Source organism: Melanostigma gelatinosum (genome assembly GCF_949748355.1).
Source record: "Melanostigma gelatinosum genome assembly, chromosome: 5".
Classification (NCBI taxonomy): Eukaryota; Metazoa; Chordata; class Actinopteri; order Perciformes; family Zoarcidae; genus Melanostigma; species Melanostigma gelatinosum.
The window spans coordinates 5760321-5786114 of record NC_136638.1 but is presented as its reverse complement, the minus strand read 5'-3'; the positions used below and the strand labels follow the sequence as shown (position 1 = coordinate 5786114).

General features: G+C 42.9%; 2 protein-coding genes across 3 annotated transcripts in view; both read left to right on the top strand.

Moving 5' to 3' along the window:
• Window positions 1-4383: 4383 nt before the first annotated feature.
• LOC306777585 (beta-1,3-galactosyltransferase 2-like) lies at window positions 4384-10826 on the top strand (the record flags this gene model as incomplete). The annotated part of the gene is made up of 4 exons (XM_079268748.1): window positions 4384-4623; window positions 5873-6430; window positions 6747-6767; window positions 10701-10826. The coding sequence occupies 4 exons, from the start codon at window positions 4384-4386 to the stop codon at window positions 10824-10826; spliced, it is 945 nt and encodes a 314-aa protein (XP_079124874.1).
• A 2223-nt stretch (window positions 10827-13049) lies between these two features.
• Window positions 13050-25794, top strand: part of LOC306777433 (mitogen-activated protein kinase kinase kinase kinase 4) — a 55248-nt gene continuing 42503 nt past the window's right edge. For both annotated transcript variants that reach the window (XM_079268536.1, XM_079268535.1), the window contains exons 1-2: window positions 13050-13191; window positions 14066-14131. In XM_079268536.1, coding sequence (XP_079124662.1) covers window positions 13135-13191; window positions 14066-14131 — 123 coding nt within the window. In that variant the 5' untranslated portion in view covers window positions 13050-13134. The remainder of the gene's footprint in view (window positions 13192-14065; window positions 14132-25794) is intronic.

The following is a 25794-nucleotide window of genomic DNA, read 5'->3' as shown; positions in this document are numbered from 1 at the left end:
GCATGTCTCACAGTGCGGTGCTTATAGCGTACATTCCCACATACTGTACATGAGTGCATGTGCGCTGTGGTTGATTAGTTTCCATTCGGCTGAATTATCACAGCCATCAACAGTTTCTGTTGATATTTATAAACGACAACGTTTCGTAAAGGTTGGATTCGGGACGTCATCAGAATGAATGAATGAGGACAGGCTGGGGAGCGTGAATGTATGTACCAACTGTCATGGCAATCCATCCAACATGTATTCAGACATTCCAACTGAAACCAATCTCTTGGTGGCGCGAGAGGAAAAGTCAGTGGATCACCAAAGTCATTCGGGTTCATCGTCTGGGGATCATGAATGTCTGCACAACATGTAATAGCTATCCACCCAGCAGTGATATAGCAGTCTCGACCAAAGGGGGACATACCAAAACATGATTATCATTGCAAGTGAGCACTGTAGGGCCCAAACAGCATCGTGTGAACTCGTTTGGCAAAAGTCCCACCAGCTTTAACCTTAGCACACACAAAATACACAATATATCTCTATGACAGCATTAACCACGGGTTAAAATACTCGCCTGATACTAGTATTTCAAATGACCAACAAACCCTCTCTCATGCACCCGCCACATGAGAGAAGATAACATGTTCACTTCCCTCACAGAAAGTCCCTCGTACACTGGAGATCTGATCAACTCTGCACAGAGGGTTTAGAAGTATTGTTTCTATTATTATAGAACCAAAACGCTCTTCATGCAGCTTTATATCCAGAAAGTCACTAATATGAAGTTACTGGAGAACATGAAGGAGTTGCTTAAGAGAGTTCCTACGGGGCAGGACTTCGAAGAAGCGTTGGAGTTTGTTCCAAATGGTGCAAAGACGAGTGGTCGGAGAAATGTTCTTCAAACCCTGAATGAGGGCGAGTGAGGGAAAAGCTGTACAGTAGATGGAGCCACGTCTCCCACGCAACACAGTAACGCTACAATACCAGCAATGAACGTGATTATGACGCTAAGATATTCGGCAAATGGAAAAGTGCGGCAGTGTTCGTTGGTTTACATGCTAAACTAACCCCTCTACTTATGGCCACCAATCACAGAGTCACAGAAACCGATGAAAGCTGAGCCATTTTTGCCATAAATTACTAAATTAACATCAGCAATTTATCATCATGTTAACAGGCTACTGCGCCAGCAGAACTTTGTTTTCGAATATTTTATCGGGTATTTTTAAAGTAGGTCTACGGATTACAATTTATTCAACGTTGATGTTATCGTGATGAATTGAGTCTAAATTCTACGATTCAAAGCCCATTGCCACTGACTGCATTTTGATTTATTTTTCTTTGGGAGGGGGGGGGGGTCAACCAACTACACTTGCTCTTCGAAGTTTGCTGAAGGACTCCTGCGCTAAGACTCCTTGCTAGAGTGTTGAGTGTTTTAGGCTACGTTAGGAGCTGACTGAGAGTATTCTCAGAACGGCTTCCAATGACCACATCTCATCGAATCAGTCCTGTTGTGATTGACTTCACTTGGATGTCATAATGGACGTAATTGCATTTCTATCTCTTCTTGGTGCAGATAAGAAGCGGGAAAAACACAGCAACAAGAAAATCCCCTTCAAAAAGACTCACAGTGTGTGACTCAACATTCACTCAAGGCATTTTCAACACACACACTAATTCCAAACGTGATCAGGACGTCAGCTTTTCCTCACGCTGTAACAAGTGTACTCCTAATTGTGGAACATTGTGAAACTTTTTGCAGGAAGCGATCTGAAATATTGGTGTACTGATTACATTTTTACCACATTGTTAACTTTTAAGTTGTTAGAATGTCTTTCAACACAGAAGGTTGAGCTACATTCAATGCAAAAGTAGAGAAAATAGACTTTACCTTTTATGAAACTTGCAAATTGCAGCAAATGTTAAAATCAATAAGAGCGATAGAGATTACGCTGGATACAAACAGGGAGAGCTGTCATTTTCACTGGTAAATGTAATGACGCAATAACATTTAAAAGTTATAAAGATGCATGTGCATATTGAGTCATGTTGATGCCTCCACTCATAACACACTCATCAGGTTCTTTGCACCCAACACCAGCGTTTCAATGGAAAATACGTCTTTGTCCCGCTTCGTGTTGCTGCCGGTGTCCGCTAAGAAGAAGGCCCTGTGTGCTTATCTGCTTACACTCACGGCCACAAACCACAATGCATTTGGACAGTGACACATCTGCAGCAACATCCTCATTTTCAGCTGCTGTCTGTAGCTCGCTGAAGCTGTCACTGCCGTCGGAAATCCTTCTCTGTCAAAGATGCTGGAGAGCTCCGTTTCCAAATGGTGAGTCCACGTTTTAATTCACTCGATTTCAGATGTCTTGACTCGTTGTGCTTGCTGAGTGGGGAGGCTTAGATGAGAAATAGTCTCTGGCTGTTGTTGAAAGAGATCAGTCCGATGGAGTGCAGTAGAGTCTCCATGCCCTCCAAATACTGGAGCGAATGTCTCATGTATAAATGTCTCATTCATGACTTTGTGGTTGGAATCTGCAATCAAGTATGCAACAAGAAAAGCAAATCTCTGATCATAAATGATACCATGAAAATCTTCCCCCCTCTTGGTGTCCATGGCCCCCCATGGACACCAAGAGGGGGGAAGATTTTCATTTATTTTAAAATATTCACATTTTTAAAAAGTGATGAAAAGTTATTTGAATACATTTCTAAACAACAAATTGTTTTCCTCAGTTGAATCTACAACTATATACAAATGCACTGTGACCTGAACCTGAACCTATTGCTTCAATCATCGTGCAGCGTCTCTCATGTCAACCCTCAGGCATCACACCGTCATGTCAAAAACAAGCCTCTGCACACCTGCTTGTTCAAACATGTTGCTTTTATCGCACAAGCAAACACACAACAGGATGGGGTGCACTTTACTTTTGCCAGGATATTTGATGATGCGTCCTGCATGAAACAGTGAGAGTTAATACTGTAGGCTGAGTGGAACATTACTCGGCTGTTTGTACACAGACTGTGAAACCTGCCTCTTGTGTTTCGCTTTTCTGATGAGAACGTCTCACCACAAACTCAGAATACCTCAACCAACATGTGACAAGAAAGTGAGCGTCTCCGTTTCAAAGAGGGGCAATTTGAGTCATTTGTCGCGGTTCCTACAGTTTCAAAATAATTGTTTCGAATAAGATTTCAGTATGTTTCAATCTGGAGCAAAATGCTGTTTATTAAAATGCTGTTTACACCTTGCATTTAAACATTGACCCCTGGTATTAATACACAATTGTGGCGTTTTCTGATGGATGCAGATCTCAATGGAAACTCCTTCATTTGCTCGAAACAGTTACACATGAATCACAACTGACGAGGACCGCAATATTAGCAAAGTGCTTCCTGATTCCAATCACGCAATGGACAGTAAAGTGCTCCTGATGTGAGGTTCTGAGGTATTCAAGATATAACTTTCACTTTTGTCTTGACAGTGAAAAGACTCCATGGACGAGAGTGAGACGATGCTTGTGTTTTCTGATGCTGTCGCTCATGATTGGAACTTTCATGTTAACGTTCTACATCTCAAGCCTCAAAGTGTCGTTTCCTTTGAAGTTTTGGGCGACAAGGCCATCGTCAAGCCAATCTCACAACAATACAACTACTCCAGTGCAGGATGTAAGTGTATTTGGTGTCATCTTCAAACAATGGCAGCTGTCAAAATGACCAAAGCAAAGAAAAAGTCACAATATTCTTTCCTTGTTTGTGTGATTTAGACGAGTCATTCGCAGTATTAAGTCACTGTTAACATGCTGCTACCATAGAAATGTGTTTGAGTCACGCGATACTTCTTCATGTTCAAGACAGACTGTTTCAAATTCAGCTTTTGAATTTCATCTGTTTATAATTCAGCCAGTAAAATGAGATTTGCAATGAGCTTATTATGCGCAAATGCTAACAAGTTGCTAATTAATGCCAATACGGGAGATTTGATCAAATGGTGTGTTCAAACAGAACACACAACACATTTTAGAATCAACACAATTGCATAATCAAGTGAGCATGAATAGAAATGATTCAGCTGTAGGATGTGTAAACACCCGAATGTTGCCAGCTAAAGGCCACGTCCGTACAGTCGCTACATTGGCAGTTTTGGTTTAAACACAGACTGCAGCAACAGTCACATTTGCACAAATGAAGCGAAGGCAAACACTCCCTTCACCTTCAGCCTGAAAACATCTCGATAGCTCCATGTTTTATCTTTCAACATCAAACTAATATTCGTGTCGTCACGTTAACAATAAAAAACAAACGACGATAAATCGTTGCAGCGCAACACTCAAAAAACACGAGCCTTATGTGTTTGAACAGATCTCACCAGATGGCCCTTCAATGTACCTTGTGGCGTACCCGCGCCGCTACGGTTTCATCGTGGACGAACCACATCGATGTTGGGAAGGAAGACCATTCTTGGTTGTAATGATCCCAGTCGCACCCCACAACAGAGCGGCCCGCGACACGATCCGCAGCACGTGGGGCAAAGAAACAACAGTGCTGGGCAGAGCGATCGGCCGCTACTTCCTCCTGGGGACGTCAAAAGAGGAAGATGGGACAGCAACCATCCAAGAGCAGGTGAGTCGATCGATTACAAGTTGCTGAATTCCAAAGCGCATTTCTGTTCTTACTATTTGCAAAATGAATAGTCCAACATCAGTGAGCTTACAGCGAGAACGCAAAAGTCACGCGGGAATGAGAGCAGAGGGAGGAAAGAAGGTGGAGATGCCAGGTTACTGCAGAGCTGCATCCAAACGCATGTCATGACAGCGAGCTGAACTGGTTTCTGTGTATGCTGGGATGTGAGGATGACAGTCAACAGCTTCTTACATGGCTTTTGGCACTGAAACATGAATGCTGCAGAATATTTATCTTATCTTACCAATGGATCAAATGATGATGTGTAATGTGACAGCAGTCACTTTACGTTACAAACTCAAAGAGACACATCACCCTATAGGCTTCCCACAATAGCCCACATGGTCCATGCTTTTTATTGTCTTCCAGTTTGGATCATCGAGCCTGTTTGTAGCAGCAGCAGGCAACCCATTGAAAGCAACCGACAGACAAAGTTAGCGACGAGCTGGTCAGGCTGGTCTCGTCTGGCATTCGCAATTACAGCTCCAAAGAAATAATGCGCCGTAATTCGTAGATATCCCACGGAAATATTTTGGATGTTAACCACGTAATCGTGAGCGAGGAAGAATAAAGACCGCAAAAACACGCGCCGGGTGGTATCGGAGGCGAGGTGGGGGGGTTTAACAACCAGCGATCCTTCAGTTAAGAGGCCGCCGTTCATTCCCAAGGTGATGGGAGAAGTCAAGCTTCATTTATTTGTCGCGTAACTTGCGTAATGTAGTTACGCGACTTCTGTGGTTATTGTAACCCAAACGACGATCTTTTCTGAAACCTAACTAATTTGTTTTGTTGCCTCAACTTAATTTAGTGTTTCTCGATCTATTCCTAAACCTAATTTAGTCGTTTAACAATCGTTTCCATAATCTAACCAAGTAGTTTTGTTGCCTAAACCTAAGTGAGTAGCTTTCTACTTCTATTTTTTTTAAAAGACAACATGACAACATGACAAGCATAAATTGACACATGTTTCTGGCTTTTATAGGAAAACGTACAAAAAATGAGTTTGATGGCGATCAGAGCAGAAGATCAGAACTGAAAGAAGAAGGAATATTTGACATACATTCACCAGGTCACCACAAACATGACTCCAACTGAATGCTCTTGTTGCTTTGTGTCCGCTGGACGTGTAAATAAGCAACTGGTTGCTAACTGCTGCTATCACCTCTGTCTGCTATCTGCCCCTCTCTAGGTGTTACAGGAAAGCCAGAGACATCACGATATTCTCCAGAGTGACTTCTTGGATAGCTACAATAACCTCACCATTAAAACCATGGTCATGTTCGAATGGCTCAGCTCTCATTGCCCCAACACCTCCTACGCCATGAAAGTTGACTCTGACATGTTCCTTAACGTCCACAACCTGGTTGGCATGCTTTTGAAAGCCCCCCGACACCTCTACATGACGGGAATGGTGGCGCGGGGTGCTGCTGTTCTTCGAGACCCCGCATCAAAGTGGTGTCTGCCGGTTTCGGTCTTCCCCGAGTCGAGATACCCACCGTATGCCCTGGGACTGGGCTATGTGTTCTCACTGGATTTACCCAAGAGGATACTGGAGGCGTCTGCACATGTTGAAGCTGTTTATATCGAAGATGTCTACGTGGGACTGTGCATGAGGCATTTGGGAATCGATCTGACGGATCCTCCTCGTTGGGATTTATTTCGGGCAAATGTGCCTGATGAGCCAAGCAATTGTTACTGGGCTTCAGTCATAACAACAATAGTACAGAGCTCCGACCAGCTTTCACACGTATGGGGAGTATATCAATCTCAAGATGACTGTTAATGCTTCTGACTGGGCCTTAAAAACAACGATGACCCTGCACAACAATACTCTGATTACATCGTATCTTCGTGCCTGGTCTGGACTTTTGATACCAAAACAGCAGAGCTGGTGGGATAGATGTGTATTTTTTTAAACTGAGCAAAATATGTTTGACAAAATTATTTTTCGTACAGATTGCACAAATGATTGTGAAGATGTCAATGATTTCAAGATTTTAGGATGTAACCCAATGGAGTTGTCTCCTCCTATGTGGAATATCATTTGACTGTTCTTTTTGCAGAGTAACCCTAAGGGCATGAAGGTAAATGTCGATTTGTCGACAATAAGCACAAAACGTGCACGACTCACTTTCACCACAGAAACTACAAGAGGATGAGACATATCGCTGCTGGCTGAGGGGATTGATAGGCAGACAACCGACAGTTCACAAAGTCTGCTGCCAAACAGTGGTTGCAGTTGATACAAATCTGGAACAATCTGACATTTATGAAATGTACTGTCAGGAAAACCAGGATTGCTCCTTGCTTCTGGATTCAATCTACAGCATTTCCCTGTGAAAATGCATCACAGGGAGCACGCAGCACAGCAACAATTGTGCAATCCGTTTCTCTAACAGACACAGTTGTCCAGTGTACGCACATATGATTTTGCCAGTCGGCTTCAACAGAAAACGATGGGAAATACACTCTGAAGTTATGCTGTTCATTTTGATCAAACTGTCTTTGAGAATGGAGAATTTGACCAACTTCGGATGTTCCAGTTTGTGGCGCTGTTGAATTGCATTTTTCTATACTTTGAGTTGTTAATCATATTTAGTCTACCATCATCGTTATGAATATATCTTGTCAGCTACTCTCGTAGCGCGGCTGTGGCAATGACAGTCCGTCAATCAGTCAGTTCACTACTTCGGCCCACACCAACATGTCTCAACTCTGTGATTACCATGAGATGTACAAAGCTGCTGACTTTATTGATCCTCCGTTATGCAGTTGTTTTTGAGGGTTTTGTGTGAAACATCAGTTCAATTAAATGCCATACAATTTTATACACATGGTCCCCAGAGGATGTGTTTTAATGACATGTGAAAAGTCTTATTATTGCATTGACATTACATTTTTAAATATATTATAAAAACCTTATCTTTCCATCTCGCACTATCTGCAGGTAAATAAAACAGATATAATTAAGTTCCATTTGTATCAGGTAGCGTAGTTCACATGTCCTGTAAACACCCTTCAGTTAGACTGATAACTGCTTAAAAGAATACACACACCTATTCCACTCAGGACAGTAGAGATAATTCAAAATGTGTTCAAATCTTCACCTGGAGCTCTTCTCATTCGTTGACAAAATGGGAAAAACTGGATATGCTTCCAGTGGTGTACGGTGGTATTTGTATATCTGCGTTTAACTTGTGAAGTACTTCATACGTCTTCCATGAAGCTGAGTCACGGATCATTGTGTGCTCAGCGAACGTATGCAGGTCTGCCACAAAGCTTCTTCTGATCTCCTGTTGTAACACAACTCAGGGCATCCTCTGGGAGCCAGCACTACCTTTAGGCTGCAGAATGACAGATGTATGTCCATGAAATTCCAAATGCTATCGATCAGTTAAGCCTGCAACTGACGTGCAGCACACAGAATGAGCAGATACATATTTTAGAAATCAATAAAACTGTAAATGTATGATTTCCAATTTGACAATTAATATGTTTATTTAACATGACTTTTACAATGTAATTATTCATGTTGCATGCAAATGTACTTCTTTGTTTTCCAATAAATTTCTGGTCAGTTAATTGAATAAATACTGATTCATCCTATCAAAGTCAATTTTACTTTATTTTTTTAATTACAATGTACAACGTTTTATATGTTCCCTCTTTTCTTGCACATTCTAATACATATTATATGTGAACGTCAGTGGGTTGTTAAACGTGCCTTGTGTGTGTGTGTGTGTGTGTGCGTGTGTGTGTGTGTGTGTGTGTGTGTGAAATGCATGTGTGATCACGTCCAAACTGTTGCAGCAGATTTAGAAGGAGACGTTGTTACTCTGTCTTCTCGTCCTCATCAACCTTTTAACGGTGAGACGCATAAACGACTATATCCTGATATGTTTTTTCTTGGGCTTGGTCTCCCTCTTCTCTCCCCTCCTCTTCATCATCCTTATCAACAACAACGGAAGCAGCATTGTGGCTGATTAACCTGTGGGTAGTCAGTGCTTTTGATTCAAACAAAGGTCTGTTCTTCCTGAGAACACCTTGACAGGCAGAATCACACTAAACTACAGTGTTTCCTCATAAGAATACAGACGAAAATCAAAGATGGATGTTTGAAGAATCAAGTTTTGCAAATCTCTAAATTCAACAGAGAGACAAATGCATGTCGAGGGAGACTCTACACCCAAACACAAGTTATTCTAGAAGCCACTTCCTGATCAGACTTCACAGAGATCTAAAAGCAGCCCTGTCTTACACCTCTGGGGTTTGTTTCCTCTCATATACATGTGCATGAGTAATGGCAGACCTCATGTTCGTGACGCGCAAACATGAGCAACAGCGCCCCCTTGTGCTTCATAGGCAAACGAGAACACACACAAAAGGAACGGGCTGTTGAGTGGTCGGAAATGAGAGACTGTGAATCTAAAATACAGGCTGTTGCTCATTAAGTTCGAACAACTTTCAATAAGAAATGTGCTAATTATATGCAGCAGCATCTTCTTTAAATTGTGGGGAAATAATCCTGCATCCACATATTGATGTGCTGTTACTATGGCTACCATAGATCCTGTATAGACCTCCTTGACAATGATGCTAAATATTTCTTAACAGCATCTGTGTTCAGGTTACAGACTGTTACAGACAGGTTAATAACTTTACATGACACGCTGAATAACAATCATGTCACATGTGGGGTTCCTTCTCAATATCAACACATGTGTGTCTATAAGAGTTAGAGTGTAAGGCCTCTGCCATGACACAATGGAAGATGAAGAGATGTCAATAAAAATCACATCAGCATGAGCCTCTGCGGGGTCTGAATGATTATTTTGCAAGCCAAACTGTGTGTGTGTGTGTGTGTGTGTGTGTCTTTTACAACCACTTTCTTTAAAAAGAAAATCCCCCTTCAAGACAGATGTCTCTGAGGGTCAGCTGAGCATCTGGCATCTGGTTGAGGAGGAAAAGGCTCCCAGCATTCCAGGTGTCTCTTTGTGGGGTGGGCCGTGTCGGTCTGACAAGAAGCTGCGCTTTGGCCGTGCTCAGGCTAACTTTGGATCATTGTTAGTATCCAGAATCAAACTGGTGATCTCGTCATTCACCACAAGTCTGGCAGCAGTCAAGCAAGCCAGTGTGCCGGATTTGGACTGTGGAGCCCAGACACTTTAGCTTCCTGGGGTCAAGAGAGTCTGTCCGTCTCTTCTTCACTGTACGACGAAACAACTAAGTCTCAGCTTTTGATTAATAACTCCCCACGAATTCAAGGAAAATGTAAATTCCCTGCATGACAGCACTGAGCCACTGTGGGTCCCTGAATGGTTCAAAGGGTTGAAACATGCTCCGCTGTCACCAGATAACTCAGTTGAGCTCTCTCCACCGTCATAGAAACACCAAATGGATATGTTGTGCAGGAATGCTGTTCATCCCTCCAGTGGTGTACTTGGAGAATGGATAATGACATTGAAGCTACTCTGGATGCTTGTAGTGGTCAACCACCATATTTTCACACTTTATGTTGTTTTTTTCCTTTGGATTTTCATTCCATGCTACACAAATGTAATTATTTCTTTTTAACCCTTTTTAACCCGAACTTTAAATTTAAATTTGAACACATTTGGTTTCTATTGCTGGAGCTCTTATGGCACATGACAGATACACTCATCAACATGGAAGAAGGAAGCGTGGGGATTGGATTCATTTGTGGGGAGCTGTCCTCGAGACCATCACCGCCCAAGGCCGACCACCCAGCCAGACCTGGCTGGGTGCACGACAAAACAATGCACGACAGGAATGCACGACTGTTTTTGTTTTGTTGTTTTAATCGTGTAAAAACATGACAAATGGGCTACAACTGCATTTCACTGTGCATCCCTGTGTTGCATGATTACAATAAAGAATCCTTGAACCTTGAATCCTTGAAGATGCGGCGACCGGCAGCTCCCGTGGACTTTGCAACATTGTTGTTTTAATTTGTCTTGTCACCTACAGTACTGGAGCACACATGGCCTATGTGACAGAACACTCGCATCAGCTTCGGAGAAGGAAGCGCGGTGAATGGATTAAGTGCGGTGGATCCTGAGGCCATCGTCCGACCGACCGACCAGCCGAGACCCGCCGGACCAAAAGCCACGAGGGCGGAGTGATCGCCCCAGGAAGGAGAGCTGAAGTAGAAGCTAAGCTAACGCAGCTAATCCACGACCCAGCCTACTCCTGGTTGATGGAAAATAAGATGAATGAAGTCAGACTTTAGGAGACACTTCTCACATCTGAGACCTCATCGTAACAGAGAGCTGGATCCACCTTGGCCTGTTGATTGCATGTGCTCTTGTTGCATGCTTCCTGTGAACTGGTCTTCTTAATGCCTTGCATGTGATATTTACTGTTTTTTGTTTGACATTCTTTTTAAATGAACTATTCTATACGTTTAAATACAGACTGAAGAATGAAGTGAAGGTTGCCTCGCCGAGCAAAATAAGAAACCCCATCTCGTTGATTCTGAGGAACTGACACTGATATCTGGCACTGCTGTCGCCTATACGTGTTTATTCCTGCATGTATGTGTGTGTGTGCGCGCGAGTGCATGAATATGCGAGCGCCCTCAGGAAACGCTTGAGATAAGTGGAACGTCAACTTCCTCGGAATACCTCGTATGTTTGCAAGTACCCAGAAAGAAAGTAACAGACAAGTAGCCTCTGTCACTCTGGACTTTTCTTATTCAATTGTTTCTCAGAATGTTGTCTTGTTTAGGTTGGATACGGGTCCGAACACGAGTGTGTGTGTGTGTGTGTGTGTGTGTGTGTGTGTAGGCAGCTGACCCTGATGTGAACAGGGCCACTGTGTGAGACCACAGAGAGACCATTCTTCACTGCCACACAAACACTCTCTCACACACACTACACGTTCACAGCCCCCCCCCCCCCCCCCACACACACACACACTCTTAATTCGTCACATTCACTTACACACACAAACAAACATGCAGAGGGTGCAAGAGAGTCACTTGCTATCGTTCTCTCATTCTCCCGCACTCACTCACTCACACACTCACACACACACACACACACACTCTCACACACACACACACAGTGGCTGTGTCCCACCACATAATGACCCTCATTTCACCATGCTGACTGTGACTCACTGGTTCGGTCAGGAGACCGGAATGTCAAGCTCCATCTCTTTTATATATGTTACACTTGAGAACATAAATACATCGGTAAAGCTAAAAAAAAAGAGCTATAGTGTGGGCAGAGGTGTTGCCATGCGAGGTGAAGTGACATTTGTCTCGTAGCATATTTTTGTACTGAAATGTGTGACCTTACAGGATGCATTTAAAGTGAGAGAGACAGTAACTTTAATTAAGTAAGTTTAATTAAGAAACAGGTATATTGCTAATATAAAACATTGTTTCCTCACACTAAATTTAAATTGTTGGCAGTAAAACAAAGAGCACACATCCGTCGAGGTTGGTATTAAATGACGGTGTGTTTGGGTTACGTTTAGCTTTACATGGGCTACTAGATCACTTCGATGTCCTTAAGTTACACAACAGAAAACAGCTAACGGTGACATTAGCTAGCTAATATACTGCAAAATCCCCTTTCAAGACCAAATTGCAGAAGCTATGTTCTTTTTGTCCAGCAGTATACCAATGTTTAGGTAATTTAGTTATGCTTATTTAGCTTATTTAGCTCATGACTGCTTATTTAGCTAACGTTACATCAGGTTGCTCAAATGTAACACATATGGTGTGGGTTACTTACTGGGAAACCATGCCATCTTGTATCTTAGCTCACATGTGAGGCCTCCACACTGTCATTCAACTTTAAACTTAAACATGCCTGCATCAGGACATGTTGGGCCGCAACAGGTATTGTCATTTAGCACAGAATAAATCACACATTTGCTACATGGCAAGACGTTTCGCTATCTTGTCACGTTCTCTGATTTCTGTTATTTTCAGAGCTAGATTTTATATGATAGACCTTTTCCACAGCAGGAAAAGCACAGGTGTAATAATGACGTTTACGAAGCCGATGCGAAAGCTTAAAAAATAATCACGAATTTCATCCGATGACTCACATTCATTGATGCTCAAACGAGGAGAGACCCCCTGATAAGGATGAATGGAACCGTTTTATTGATTTTTATGAATCACATTTACAGACGTTAAACATGGTCTGATAAAATGTATGACTTTCTACTATATATTCTGATCATTTCTGTTTCATCAATGCAGAACTTAAAACGTACATTCTACAAGAGTTTACAGGTCCGCTGAAGGCAATTATTTTGAAAGGTGTGTCCGGAAATGGTATGTTTGACGCTGTCTAGCTTTGTCGCTGCCAGCTAAACTTCAGAATGAACCCGACCAGAAGAAAACCCGTTCGTTAGTTTTGTCGGGGAGAGACCGTCCATGTCTTGTACACAAATACCAGCTCGCTGACAGCAATGTCGAGAGAAAATACCACTCGAAGTTTGGACAGCATAGACCTCGCTTCTTTAAGGGTACGTTTGAAAATGTTGTCTTGCTTTTTAATGAAACGTTTTTTGAGTAAACATTGCAGGATGTGGTGGGTGTTGCTGGAGACCTAACGGTAATGACAGTTTCAAGTATTTGAGCCGCCACTGGTCTGACGGTCGGATCTCGCTTCATGTACTTTAAAGTGTCCTCGTGTCCTAACCTCGCTGTGTAGCGTGCATGTGCAGGGAGTAACGTTACTGTGTGCACCGTGTCCCGTTTGCTGTGTTGTAACTTTACTAGCTGGCGTTTCACCCACAGGACTGTTGTTTGGCTGCAACAAGTGACAGCCCACGAAGAAAACCTTCTGCCTTTGTTCATTGACAGACAAACTATGAAAAAGCGCTCTAGCGTCATTATTCTGTCCCCGTTCACATAATTCTAATACTTTATAGCTCGTTATGGTGTTTTTATGCTAGTTTATGGACATGTCTCAGTATCAATATCAGTAACTTATCCCTTTAGGAAATGTCAGTGTCCCTGTATGGCTCAAGTGTGTTTATAGTCATGTAATGTGATGTCATATATCTTAAGCTGATAATATTTCTCGAACCAGTGAAGCCAAAATCTATAAAATGAAAATGTCAGTGATTTTCAAGTCATCCTCTCATTCCTTGTCGCTCACAATGTTATCCCCGTGTACAGTCCCACCTCCTAAACCTACATGCCAGTACAACCCTGCATTGTTCTTCTCCATTCGCCCACAGTACCGCCTATATAAAGCTGTTATTCATAGCTTAGCTTAGCATCAACCTGTTGCAGTATGACTTTGTTTCAATGTTCCATTTTCTATATTTTTTAATGCATCGCACCTGATGCTTATCGTGCTTTATCTTGACCCATCTTTATTTGTTTTTACAGGATCCGGCAGGTATCTTTGAGTTGGTGGAGGTGGTTGGCAATGGAACCTACGGTCAGGTGTACAAGGTGAGCGCTCGCATGGTGTTCAGGAGTTTGTTGCATGCATTGGAAGAACAGAAACACTGCCGCAAACTATGACACTGATACACACGTGTGTTGTCCTGTTTCCATTTAAACCTTGGTTTGCATAGCGGTGAGTTAGATCATGAAACATTGTTGCTTGTTGTAGTTTAAAGAAGAAAAATAACGCCTCATAAGCTGCAGACACACAGTACATGACAGTAACCGACACGTCACTTCTGGTAAAACTCACTACTTCCAGTTAGTTGTGAGGAAAAAGAAGCAATTCTCAGCTGACTGAAATATCCCGGCAGCTCTTACAAACAGAACACACGCACCCACACCCACACCCACACACACACACACACACACACACACACACACACACACACACACACACACACACACACACACACACACACACACACCAGCATGTAGAGCATCTTTTAAAGGCCCTGGGTGGGGCTCACTTCCTGCTCGCAATATCTGTTTGTGTATGCGTGTATGAGTGGTTTTGGTTACAGGAGGTGTTTAGGCGTATTTAAGTCTGTGCAGATGGTTGTGCCTTCTGTGCAAATCATGTTTACGTGCATCTGCAATACCACAAACTGTGTGTTACCATACCTCAGCTCTGACCATTAAACACACAGATCTCTTTGGGGGGAATGATGATTGGTGTGAATGAGAGTTGAGACCCTTTATAAGTGGTCAAGAAACTACAATTTACTACTTTAGAGAGATATGCATTCCTACCTGCAAAGACAAGACAAATAGACATGTCTATACAAAAATGATTGTCAAATTTCTTTAATCCAAAATGAATTATGCAAGATGCTTAAAGTTGTGTAAGAAATATTATTTTTCCCGCAGCAAAATCTGATCAGGTTCAGCTCACTTTTAGACACGCATAACTCTATATTAATATCAACAATAACTACTACAATCAGAAAACGAAAAACAACAATGAAAGGTTAAAAAAATAGCTTTAAAATGTAGGAGTATGAATAGAGGTTGAGGTTAAAAGTTTAGGGTTTACGAACACTTCTCACCAGTGTGTGTGTGTGTGTGTGTGTGTGTGTGTGTGTGTGTGTGTGTGTGTGTGTGTGTGCGCACGACAGAAGGTGGGTGTGTGCCTCTTCTGCCACTTGATTTCCTGAAAGAGGAAATGTTGCAAGAGATGCACAGGACAGTACGGCCTGTGTCGGGCTTCACACAGGCTGCTTTTACACAGGGCTGAAAAAAAAATCACAAATTTCATCCGATGACTCACATTCATTGATGCTCAAACAACGAGAGACCCCCTGATACGCATGAATGGAACCGTTTTATTGATGGGGACTTTCAGCAGTGACTCCCAAAACTTTCATTCTCTCTACTAACCAGCAGGGGGCGACTCCTCTGGTTATATAGAAGTCTATGAGAAATGACTCTACTTCTCTCTTGATTTATTCCCTCAGTAAACATTGTAAACATGAGTTTATGGTCTCAGTCTCTAGTTTCAAGTCTTATTCAATACAGCATGATGTTCATTTGGTACATGATGGTTCATTCAGAGTCAAACAGACCATGCAGAGTATGCTTTAGGGCGGGGCTTACTGTGATTGACAGGTCGCTGCTCTTACCAGCGCCGTATACGGCGTCCCTATGTCACTCCTCCGCATTACAAAGATGGTAACTTCCGTTCATTGGTTATGAATAAAACCAACATGGCGACGGCGAACTCGAGGCTTCAAACCGGCGGTCCGCAGACCAATGGCTTGTTTGCTTTCTCTGCTCCTCCAGACTTTAGATGGAGATGTTTGATCTATGTCTGTCGCCGTTTGTCTGTGAGGTTTTTAAACTTCTCACCTTTGTGTACAACTGCTTTCGCGAAAGTAGCCCTTGCTGTAGGAGTTGCTGCCGTATCGGCAGAGTAGCAATGCTAGTGTGTAATGCTAACAGGCAGTCGACTTGACCGTAATGTGGACTACGCGCGTATGTTTCTGCATGTCCACATACACAAACTTTCCAAGTGTCTGTGGTTTTCAGCCATACAGCGAGTCCCAGAAACAGGACAGGAATAGGGCCTTCAGAACAATGACTTGTGCCATGCACACACACACACACACACACACACACACACAAACAAACACATGGTCCCTTAAGAAAACACTTAGTTGTGGATTGACATGAGTGCAGGAGATGCTGATAAAAGCATCCCGGTCTTTTCCTCTGTTTATTTACATTTGTGTTGCAATTCCATCACAGTCGTAATGTGGCATGAACAGGAACGTTGGAAAATACGAGAGAGAGGAAGGTCAGGAGTGACACTATCACAACATGGTAAGAGAAAATGTCTGTACAGTATTGTGTGAGTGTTTAGGGAGAGCTGAGCAGAGCAGCATGAGGTCAACAGAAAGACTTGTAGTCGTTTAAACGTCGAGGCAAAGACAGCAGTATGAGATGAATCTTTCATGCTTTATATTTTAAAGTCACATCGTGATCATACTTCACCACGTTTTTTCTAAATGTGTCACACTTATTTTTAAAGACGACGCTACACGAAACCCACACGTGTGCAGCCACAAGCGACTGTGCAGTGTGTTTGTGTGTTATGTCTTTGTTTGTTACGAGTCAAAGGCAACATGCTCAGGGAAGAGGATTGGCATCTGATCAACATTGACCCTCTAGCACAGGGCTCTCAAACGCAAGGCCCGCCTCCTCATTTTATATGGCCCGCGAATCCGCCACCAAAAAAACAATGAAAATTAAAAAAATTTAAAGTTAGAAATATCTCCATAGTCGAAATTATGAGATAGAAAGTCATAATTATGTTAGAAAGTCAAAGTTATGAGATAGAAAGTCATAATTATAAGATACCTAAACACACAGTCACAGAAGCAGCTCTTTGGCTGGTTACTGTACATTTGACATGAAACGTATTATCAGTACATTGAAGACTACTTTAAACTTAACTTTAGACTACTTGGTTTAGGGGGCCAAAAACATTTCCCCCTTAAAGGGATAAAGATAGTATAACTTCTGTTCTAAACGTGGCTTTACAACACATGAAATACTTCATGTGATTGTGCAAACGCACCCTTGAAAGGATTTTAAGCTTTGAACACATTGTAATAACTTGTTTGGTATTTGGCTTTGATATTTTCTTCAATAGTTTGATCTTTGATAGAGTAATGTGGGTTTCTGAACCCTAAATTAAAAGCATTTAAGTTATAACAGAAATGTGCTTAAATATATTTTTACATTTATATAACTGCATGTACAATATTTTCACACTTGAACAAACAACAATCAAATGCAGAGAGAGTTATTTACCAATATGTGAGGAGTAGTTACATTTACACCGTCTTACATTTACAACCGGCCCTTTGAGGGAAACCGTGATGCTGATGAGGCCCGGAGTGAAGATGAGTTTGAGACAAAGCTGTCCTCTATGCACATCTGTGTGAAGGACTTCAACGCGAGCAGGCCGGTGATCTCCAGAAGAGCCAAACTAAAGCTTGGTTTGTACTCGCAGTAGTGAAGCGTTACAAGTAAAAGTTACAAAATGTGTAACTTTTCAGCACCAGGCTCGTCAATGTCACACTTGGCCAATCAAATCAAGCAAGAGGCAGGCTTTACTGCTCTACCACTGACTTCCTGTTTGGATGCCGGTACATGTGGTATAACGGACAAAGGCATACAGTAGGAGACCACTCATCTGTTTTGCCCGACGCGCTTTGCCAATGGCTGTTTTTGAAGCGGGATTTCTTCAAAATGTACATTTCAGTTTATATTTTGCAGCCAAATCAAATTCTTTCCAGGATATTCAACCTTGGTTTCTTTCTAATGTATGTAATACTTGACTTCTTTCTTCACAGGGCCGGTACAAAGGCACTAAAGTAGCCCATGAATATGAGATATGAGTTCACAGATGATTACAGTTCCTCCTCAGCATTGAGGACGTCGGTTTTTTGTCGGTTATACTCGTTCACTCGTGTTTTGTACGCCTCTGGTGTTTTGTAGAATACTGCAGCCAACAGCGCGTTGAGAATAGACGCCTTTGTGCGTGTCTGGAGCTTTCGCACCATCTGCGAAAACAGGGCTGGTGGTGGTTTGTAAATGGTTTGTAGTTCCACTCGGGTTATGTGTAGCATAGCATATGTGTAGCATAGCATCGTTGATTGTAGTGATTGCAACATTTTGAGCGTGACTGGTGTTTTGATCCTCTAATTGCTGGTTAGCGGTCAGATATCACGCTAGCCCAAACCCCGGTGTCAGTGGGAAAGTGAGCCCCTATGAGCCTCATTTTCATCTGAACTCAGCGGAACGGCCGTCAATCAGCAGGCGGGGTTGACGGCCACAATTAGAAGAAACGGAGAGTCCGATGGAGACCAGAGAGGGCAAGAGGGAAAAGCAGTCGGGCCTTTTTTTCAGCCACATTGCCACAGGAGGCGAAAAAGCTCAGGAACTCAAAGAATCTTCAGTGCATTTGTTTTTGCATCTCAAGATCTGAGATGGTTGTATGAATGTAAGCAACAACAGAAGCCAGCGTGCAGATTGAGACATCGTTTTTGCACGAAACAAGGCGACACAGAGTCCTCTCTGTCGCACGCGAGCGATGGTTTCAATAGATGTGGGAAAGCAGAAGTGTGGATTCAGAGTACCGAATCCAAACAAAAAGGCCCGACCCTAATAGGAGAGGTTATTCCAAGAGTTTACTTCCAGTTACTTGTGTGCTACAGTTTGTCTCGGTAATGAAACTCTGCTTTGACCTGTACATGACATTCAGTGCTGCAAACTCCACCCATATAGTTTTCGGCAGGCTGGAAAGCAGTGCCATGGCAGCGGGGAGATATTTCAGGACAAGAGCTAAAACTGGATCCAGGTTCCTGCAGTTGAAATGCAGTTGAAGCTCCTCAGTCCCTCACAAAGGTTCACGGAAAAGAAGTTGCTGCGGCCAAAAAGGGAAGTGGTTCGGCCCGACAAGACAAACCCAATCGCCCTCTTCTCCTCTCACACTCATGCACAGATTTCACTGTGATTCTCTTTGGCTTCATTAACGTGTGCACACAAGGACAACATCATTTGTGTCCAACTGATGCGGAACACACACACACACACACACACACACAGATGGACACTCGTATTAAAGGGTGCATTATGTGCGGTTGTGGTCACATGGCGGGAGTACGCCTGCAGTAGCTCTGGGGTCCCGGGACAAAGAAATCCCTGACGATCTGAGAGTCCCGGATTTTATAGAACGAGCGAGTAAACGGCCCAACAAGAATGTTTTTTTGTTCATGAGTTACCGGTAGTTTACCCTGCCCGTGTTCTAAAAGAAGGCACAGTCAGATGCTTGTGTCTCTCAAACTAAAGAGCAAAGAGCGGCTTTGGGTCCCTGCAAAGCGACACACACAGTAGTAATGCCAGCTCCTAAACTTGTCAAATAAACATTGCTTTATTGGACATTCTTAGAACTGCTTCACCGTGAGTACACAAGCACTGTGCATGCTCCTCTCACTCACCAGCGAGTCATCACACACACACACACAGAAACAGGGTGTTTCCCTGTTTGCAGAAGGAACTTCCCTTCCTTGCAAGCCACTGCTGTAGAGTCATCTGTGTGTGTGTGTGTGTGTGTGTGTGTGTGTGTGTGTGTGTGTGTGTGTGTGTGTGTGTGTGTGTGTGTGTTACAATGTGAGAAAGTCAAACTCCACTAAAGCTAAGTGCTGCAATAACTGCTAATGTGGCACTGTGCTGCTCCGAGTGAAGCTGAAGTAATTTCAGGACTTAATTGTAAATAACAGTCACCGCAACTTCATTAAAGTATTTAGTTTTGACTGACGTGCGTTGTTGAATCATGTTTATAGCGTGTAGAAAACAAATCATCAAATATACGAGTTGAGAACCGCTCTGTGTTTTTTAGAAGCCATCCCAGTTTGCTCTGCAGCGGCGCCTCAGTGAACCCGACTGTGCACACTGCACGCTAGGGCTGGGCGATATGGCCTAAAAAAAAAATCTCCGATTTTTTTACAAAAAATCCGATTCACGATTTAAATCGATTTTTTTCCCCCAAATTTTTTTGCAGATGACAGAAGCTGTTGAAAACAATTTTTTCTTTTATTTTGTGATGATTTTCCCAAGTAGGTTGATAAAAATAAAGTGCAAACAAAACCTGAACATTGTAGAAAGGTGCCTGTAGTATACAAAAAGTATTTGGTCACTCTTTTGTTTGCCTGAATCATTTAAATATAAAATTAAATTAAACATAACATTAAATGGCATTAAATAGTAGCCTTCCATTGTAAACAACTGTGCAAATGTAACTTTTTACAGTAAGCTTTTCTAACTGAATACACTGATACAAACACAGCATGAAATAAAATGTATATGACCCTTTAACATTCACATTTTCAAAAGTGCAACATCTGATCTAACATCAACATAACATATTTTGCACAGTAAATAAGTGCATGTAAACAAAATCAAGTGCATTCACAACATAACCAACAGTATTAAACAGTAGTGCATGTTTTTTCTAAATATTTTTTGCCAGGAAGACAAGCCTGTCTACTACCTCTGGCTTCAGGCATGCACGGTGGCATGTAACAATGCCCCCCCCCCACACACTGAAAAGCCTCTCAGAGGGGGCACTTGTAGCTGGCACAGAGAGGTATTTCTTTGCTAAAGTACTTAGCCTTGGAAAGTTAAGTTGGTGACGCTTCCACCAGTCAAGTGGATCGGTGTCTGGGTCAACCTGCTGGACCACAGGTCAGTTGTTGCGGAGTAGAATGACATCCCCTCCAGCTCCGCAGAGATCCTTTGGCGTGTACTATTGTACAGCCGAGGCAAGGCAACGTCAGAAAAATGTTTACGGCTTGGTAGCACGTACCTGGGGTCCAAAGCTTTGAGACGGTGAATAAACCCCGGCTTTTCCACGGTGTATATGGGCACCATATCTTTTGCGATATACATCGCGACTGCATCCGTGATGGCTTTCCACCGGGCACTCTTCTTCTCATGCGGAGTACAGTTGGTGAATGTCTCCAAAATGCTGGGTTGTTTTTGTGAGGTGGCGGCGGCAGCAGTGAAGCTGCTGGCCGCCATTGTTTTAGTTTGTAAACAATGCGCGCGCACTCTACTACGGGAAAAAGGGGTGGGGGCGATTTTCTCGATTTTCAATAAAACACATCGCCTTAAAGCACACATTCGAATTAATCGATTAAATCGATTTATCGCCCAGCCCTACTGCACGCCTGTAAAAACAGCTGCAATACAATAAGAGTGAATCACTTACACTTCCTCAAAACCTTCTGGTTTCAAGAGCGTCACTTCCCTCTCTGTGACCCACATGTCATCATTCTTATCCTCCTCATGCTGACTGATCTGCTGACCAAAGCATCAAAAAATATCCCCAGATTTAGACCAACTGTTTCTTTCTGTTGCAAACAAAAGAACCCACTGGAAGCGTTGCAAAGCACTTTGCCAACCTAAGATACACAAGACGCGTTCATTGTGATGGAAATATTCCGTTTCTTCTTCTTCCTAAGAAATGGAGGGCTCAGCTTACACTGTTACACATTGTGGGGGTTTGAGCTGAGGGAGAAAAAAAAGAAGAGAGACGGGAAACATCCTCCAATATAGTGTCCAGTTGTAGAGCTGTGTGTTCGAGGTGGGAGAGAGACGAGGGGGGGAAGGAAAGTGAGAGAGGGCAAAAGGAAGGAAGGCAGAGGTGAAAGGCAGAGAGACAGAGAGGAGGGGAGGAAGGAAGAGGGAGGGAGACAGATGAAAATTAGAAAGAGGAGGAAAGTAGCCCCCCATGAGGTCTGTGTGTGACCCAGAGCATGGGGGAGTCTACTGCTTATAGGAGTGACTAGTCTTCTTACTCTACTTTCTAAAAGCCAACACGAAGATGAAAAGTACAGGAGCTCTATTATATTACACTTACATGAAGTTGGGAGAGAAACAAATCAATGCAGCAGAAGCTGAGGTATGCAGACTGGTAGTCGATAGTTTGGGCGAAGCTCGGAAATTGCTCAATCCTACAATTCCCATAATGCAACTTAGTGCATGTCGGGAGTTTTCTTTAGCTCCAGCATGCCTCCTACATGCCCTCATTATTTTTTGTATTCCAGCCTCCTGAAGCTGCACTCATTTCTGTTCTTATGTCGACACAGTGGAGCTTTTTCCCAGCAGACACTTTGACTGACTGTACGTCACAACACACAACACCTGGAATGCAGTATGAATCCTATTGGCTACCGTGTGAGGGGACGCTGTGAGGAACCCACAGATAACTGTCAGCCAGTGCAGCTGCAGCATTCAGCTGTTATGCGTGTCATGATTGGACATTCAACAGCAGACACGGTTAATGCAGCTCAGGCAGCTAAATGGTTAAATAGGAAAGAAACCCAGCTGACGTGACCTCATTATTAGGGGTGTAACGGTTCACAAAACTCACGGTTGGGTTCGATACAGTGGAGCCACGGTTCGGTACGGTTCGGTACAGTAGAAAACTATAAATGCAGAGAAATGTACTTGATTTTAAAATATATTTATTCATTACAACTAACATCATGAAGTTATTCTTTGACTTTGAACAATGATGGAACTATACCTGAGTGACCCATCTTCTGGGGTGTCTTCTTAGCAACACATAAGCATAAAAAACAAAAACTGCACCTTAATGTTATGTAGTATTGTTACTTACATCTTGCAAAAGAGATTTTTAATCTCAATGGGACTACCTGCTTAAATAAAGGTTTTTAAAAAAAACATTTTTTTAGGAAAGGAACTTTTCACTCGTGTGGACAAACGATGTCACTGCAGCATTGTTTCAAATGACCGTAGTTACATTTAGGCTTTTCTGTTTGGCAACTTGTAAACACATACAGCGATACCAATATATTCACACGAAGCTACTATCAGCCAATATATAGGCGTGGCTCATTGATCCGTCCAGCTGTAGTCCTGTTAACCATCTGAACATGATGATTGCATCTATAAAGTCTTCAATTCAAGCTTAATCTGTGTTAAGGTACAGTACGCACGCACACACACACACACACACACACACACACACACACACACACACACACACACACACACAGAGGGGGCCACTTCATTTTCTCCGTTCTCTCGTATGACAGTGGGACAGAATGAGTTGTCATTGAGCTTTTAGCAGCATTGTACTCGGTATAATGTCAAACCAGTCCATCTCTTCTGACCCTGTGGTGCCAGCCAGTGAAGGGTCCATGTGAATGGACTGGGGAGAAAGGGATTGTTTCTTTAGCGAACACACACACACACACACACAGATACAGATATGAAGCCTTTATATAGCTCCATTCCCACATGCGGTTTGGTGAGGAGAACTGATGCAGTCCGCCCCAGCACAAAGTACACATGTGTAAATACAGTAACGGATTGTTCTGTTGGGGCACCGACAGCTGAGGCAGAGAGACAGACAGAGCATGTTACAACAGAGACAGGAGGATGGAGACTCAGATAGATCCAGGAAAAGTGTTTCTCTCATTTGTCCCCTCGCTCTCTGCAGTGCATTGTAAATGTCTCTCATATCTAATTAGCATACGTATGGATATATTATCGTAACCTTTTCACTGACACAATGTTTGTGTGTGTGTGTGTGTGTGCGTGTGCGTGTGCGTGTGCGTGTGCGTGTGTGTGTGTGTGTGTGTGTGTGTGTGTGTGTGTGTGTGTGTGTGTGTGTGTGTGTGTGTGAGAGAGAGAGAGAGAGATTCATCGGATCGTAATGTCAAAAAGTGAACAAGCTTCCTCCAATTAATGGTGGTGGAGAGCAGATATCCCTTTGAATGTGTCAGCGCTGCATACTGTTAATAAGAAGCTCATGGCAGCACAGCCAGCAGACTGGAGGGACAGGAAGACCACTTCCTGATGTATCACAGTCAGGCCCAGTGGCTACTTTCTTTGCAGCTATGGAGACAGCGTCCTCTACTTGGGGACAGAATCAAGTCCGGAATGAATAGAAGTTGGTGAACCCGACACAGTACCTCTCACGTCCGTAATATATTTGAGAAGCTTGGTTGTTATCTGATAAGTCTGTTTGGGTGTTGAACAGTTTTTTAGATTATTATCAGGAAGCACAGGGGGACTGTTTCATGTGTGTGTGGAGCCACCATGCAAAATGGTGCTGGACGCCCTACTGTGACTAGTGGGGGCTGTTCTGTTCCACAGACAGCCAGAGTTTGTAAAATGTCCAATCGCCACTGATTCGTTGGGTCAACCTCTACTTTACATTTACATGCATGTCGAAACAAAAGGTGTTCCCAAGGATAGCGTATTGACCGTAGACCGTATGTAAGAAGTGGACGTAGTCACAGTGACGTCATGCGTTTGTGGACTGGCGTTTTGCAACCAGCAGACAGGGGTGACCATATTTGGACTGCGGAGGAGTGACGTAAAGCTGCGCATACAGCTCTGGAAGCGGCAGCAACCTGTCAATCTCAAGATAGCCCCGCCCTAAAGCATCCCCTGCTTTATGGTCTATTTGACTCTAAATGGAGCATAATGTACTAAATGAACATCATGCTGTATTGAAGAAGACTTGAAACTAGAGATTGAGACCATAAACTCATGTTTACAATGTTTACTGAGGGAATAAATCAAGAGAGAAGTAGAGTCATTTTCTCATAGACTTCTATACAACGAGAGTTGTCGCCCCCTGCTGGTCAGTAGAGAGAATGCAGCTTTAAGGCAAGGCAAGTTTATTTGTATAGCACATTTCAACAACAAGGTAATTCAAAGTGCTTCACATAAAAGCATCAAAACATAAGGCAAAATAAAAGGAGATTTAAAAACAATTAAGAGCATTCATTGCATTAAAAAACAGTGTAAGAAATAAAATACAGCAGTAAAATGCAGAAATGACACCATGTTTTTGGGAAACTCTTGAAGATGTGTCTGATGTGGACATACTTGATTGAGACGCACAGGTTTGATATCCTCCATGGTCTAACGATACAATGCAGAAATCCATCCTGTGAGAAACATTGTCTTTGCAAAGGGAATAGAAAGTGTTTCTAAGATTCAGTCACACAGAAAAAGAATATGAAGAATGTAGTGTTTGTTTTCCATCCTTGTCTCGCAGTTTCGGTGTACCTGTAATATTAGCTGACTGATTTGAGTGTAGTGGGACTTGTCATGCCCTCCAGTCTATTTCACACACACACACACACACACACGCTCAGAGCCCCTTCATACATCACAGCTTAAAGGCTTATGGAGTAGCTCCTCCAGTATCTTTTCAGCTTTCTGACTCATGACAAGCTTTTCAATTTTCCCTCCTCACCTGACTGCACTTTACAGCTCTGGCTCAGCTCGCCTCGCGTCTCCGTCTCATGAGAGGAGTGAAGTGATGTAGACATAGAGCGTCCAGAGCCCAGAGTGATATCACTATCCAAGTGTTGGCCCAGAGGAGCTGTTGTAATGTGTGTGTGTGTGTGTGTGTGTGTGTGTGTGTGTGTGTGTGTGTGTGTGTGTGTGCGGTTACAGTTGTCGGGCTGATTCAAGTTACGATTTTAGCTCATTGGACAAACAGCTTTTGAAATGTCTCTTTTTGTTCAGATTTGTTAGGTGGAGACACTCTAATCCCAGGAACCGTGTGCTTGTTCTACACCTCAGTCATCCGTGTTTACTGGTTCACTGTT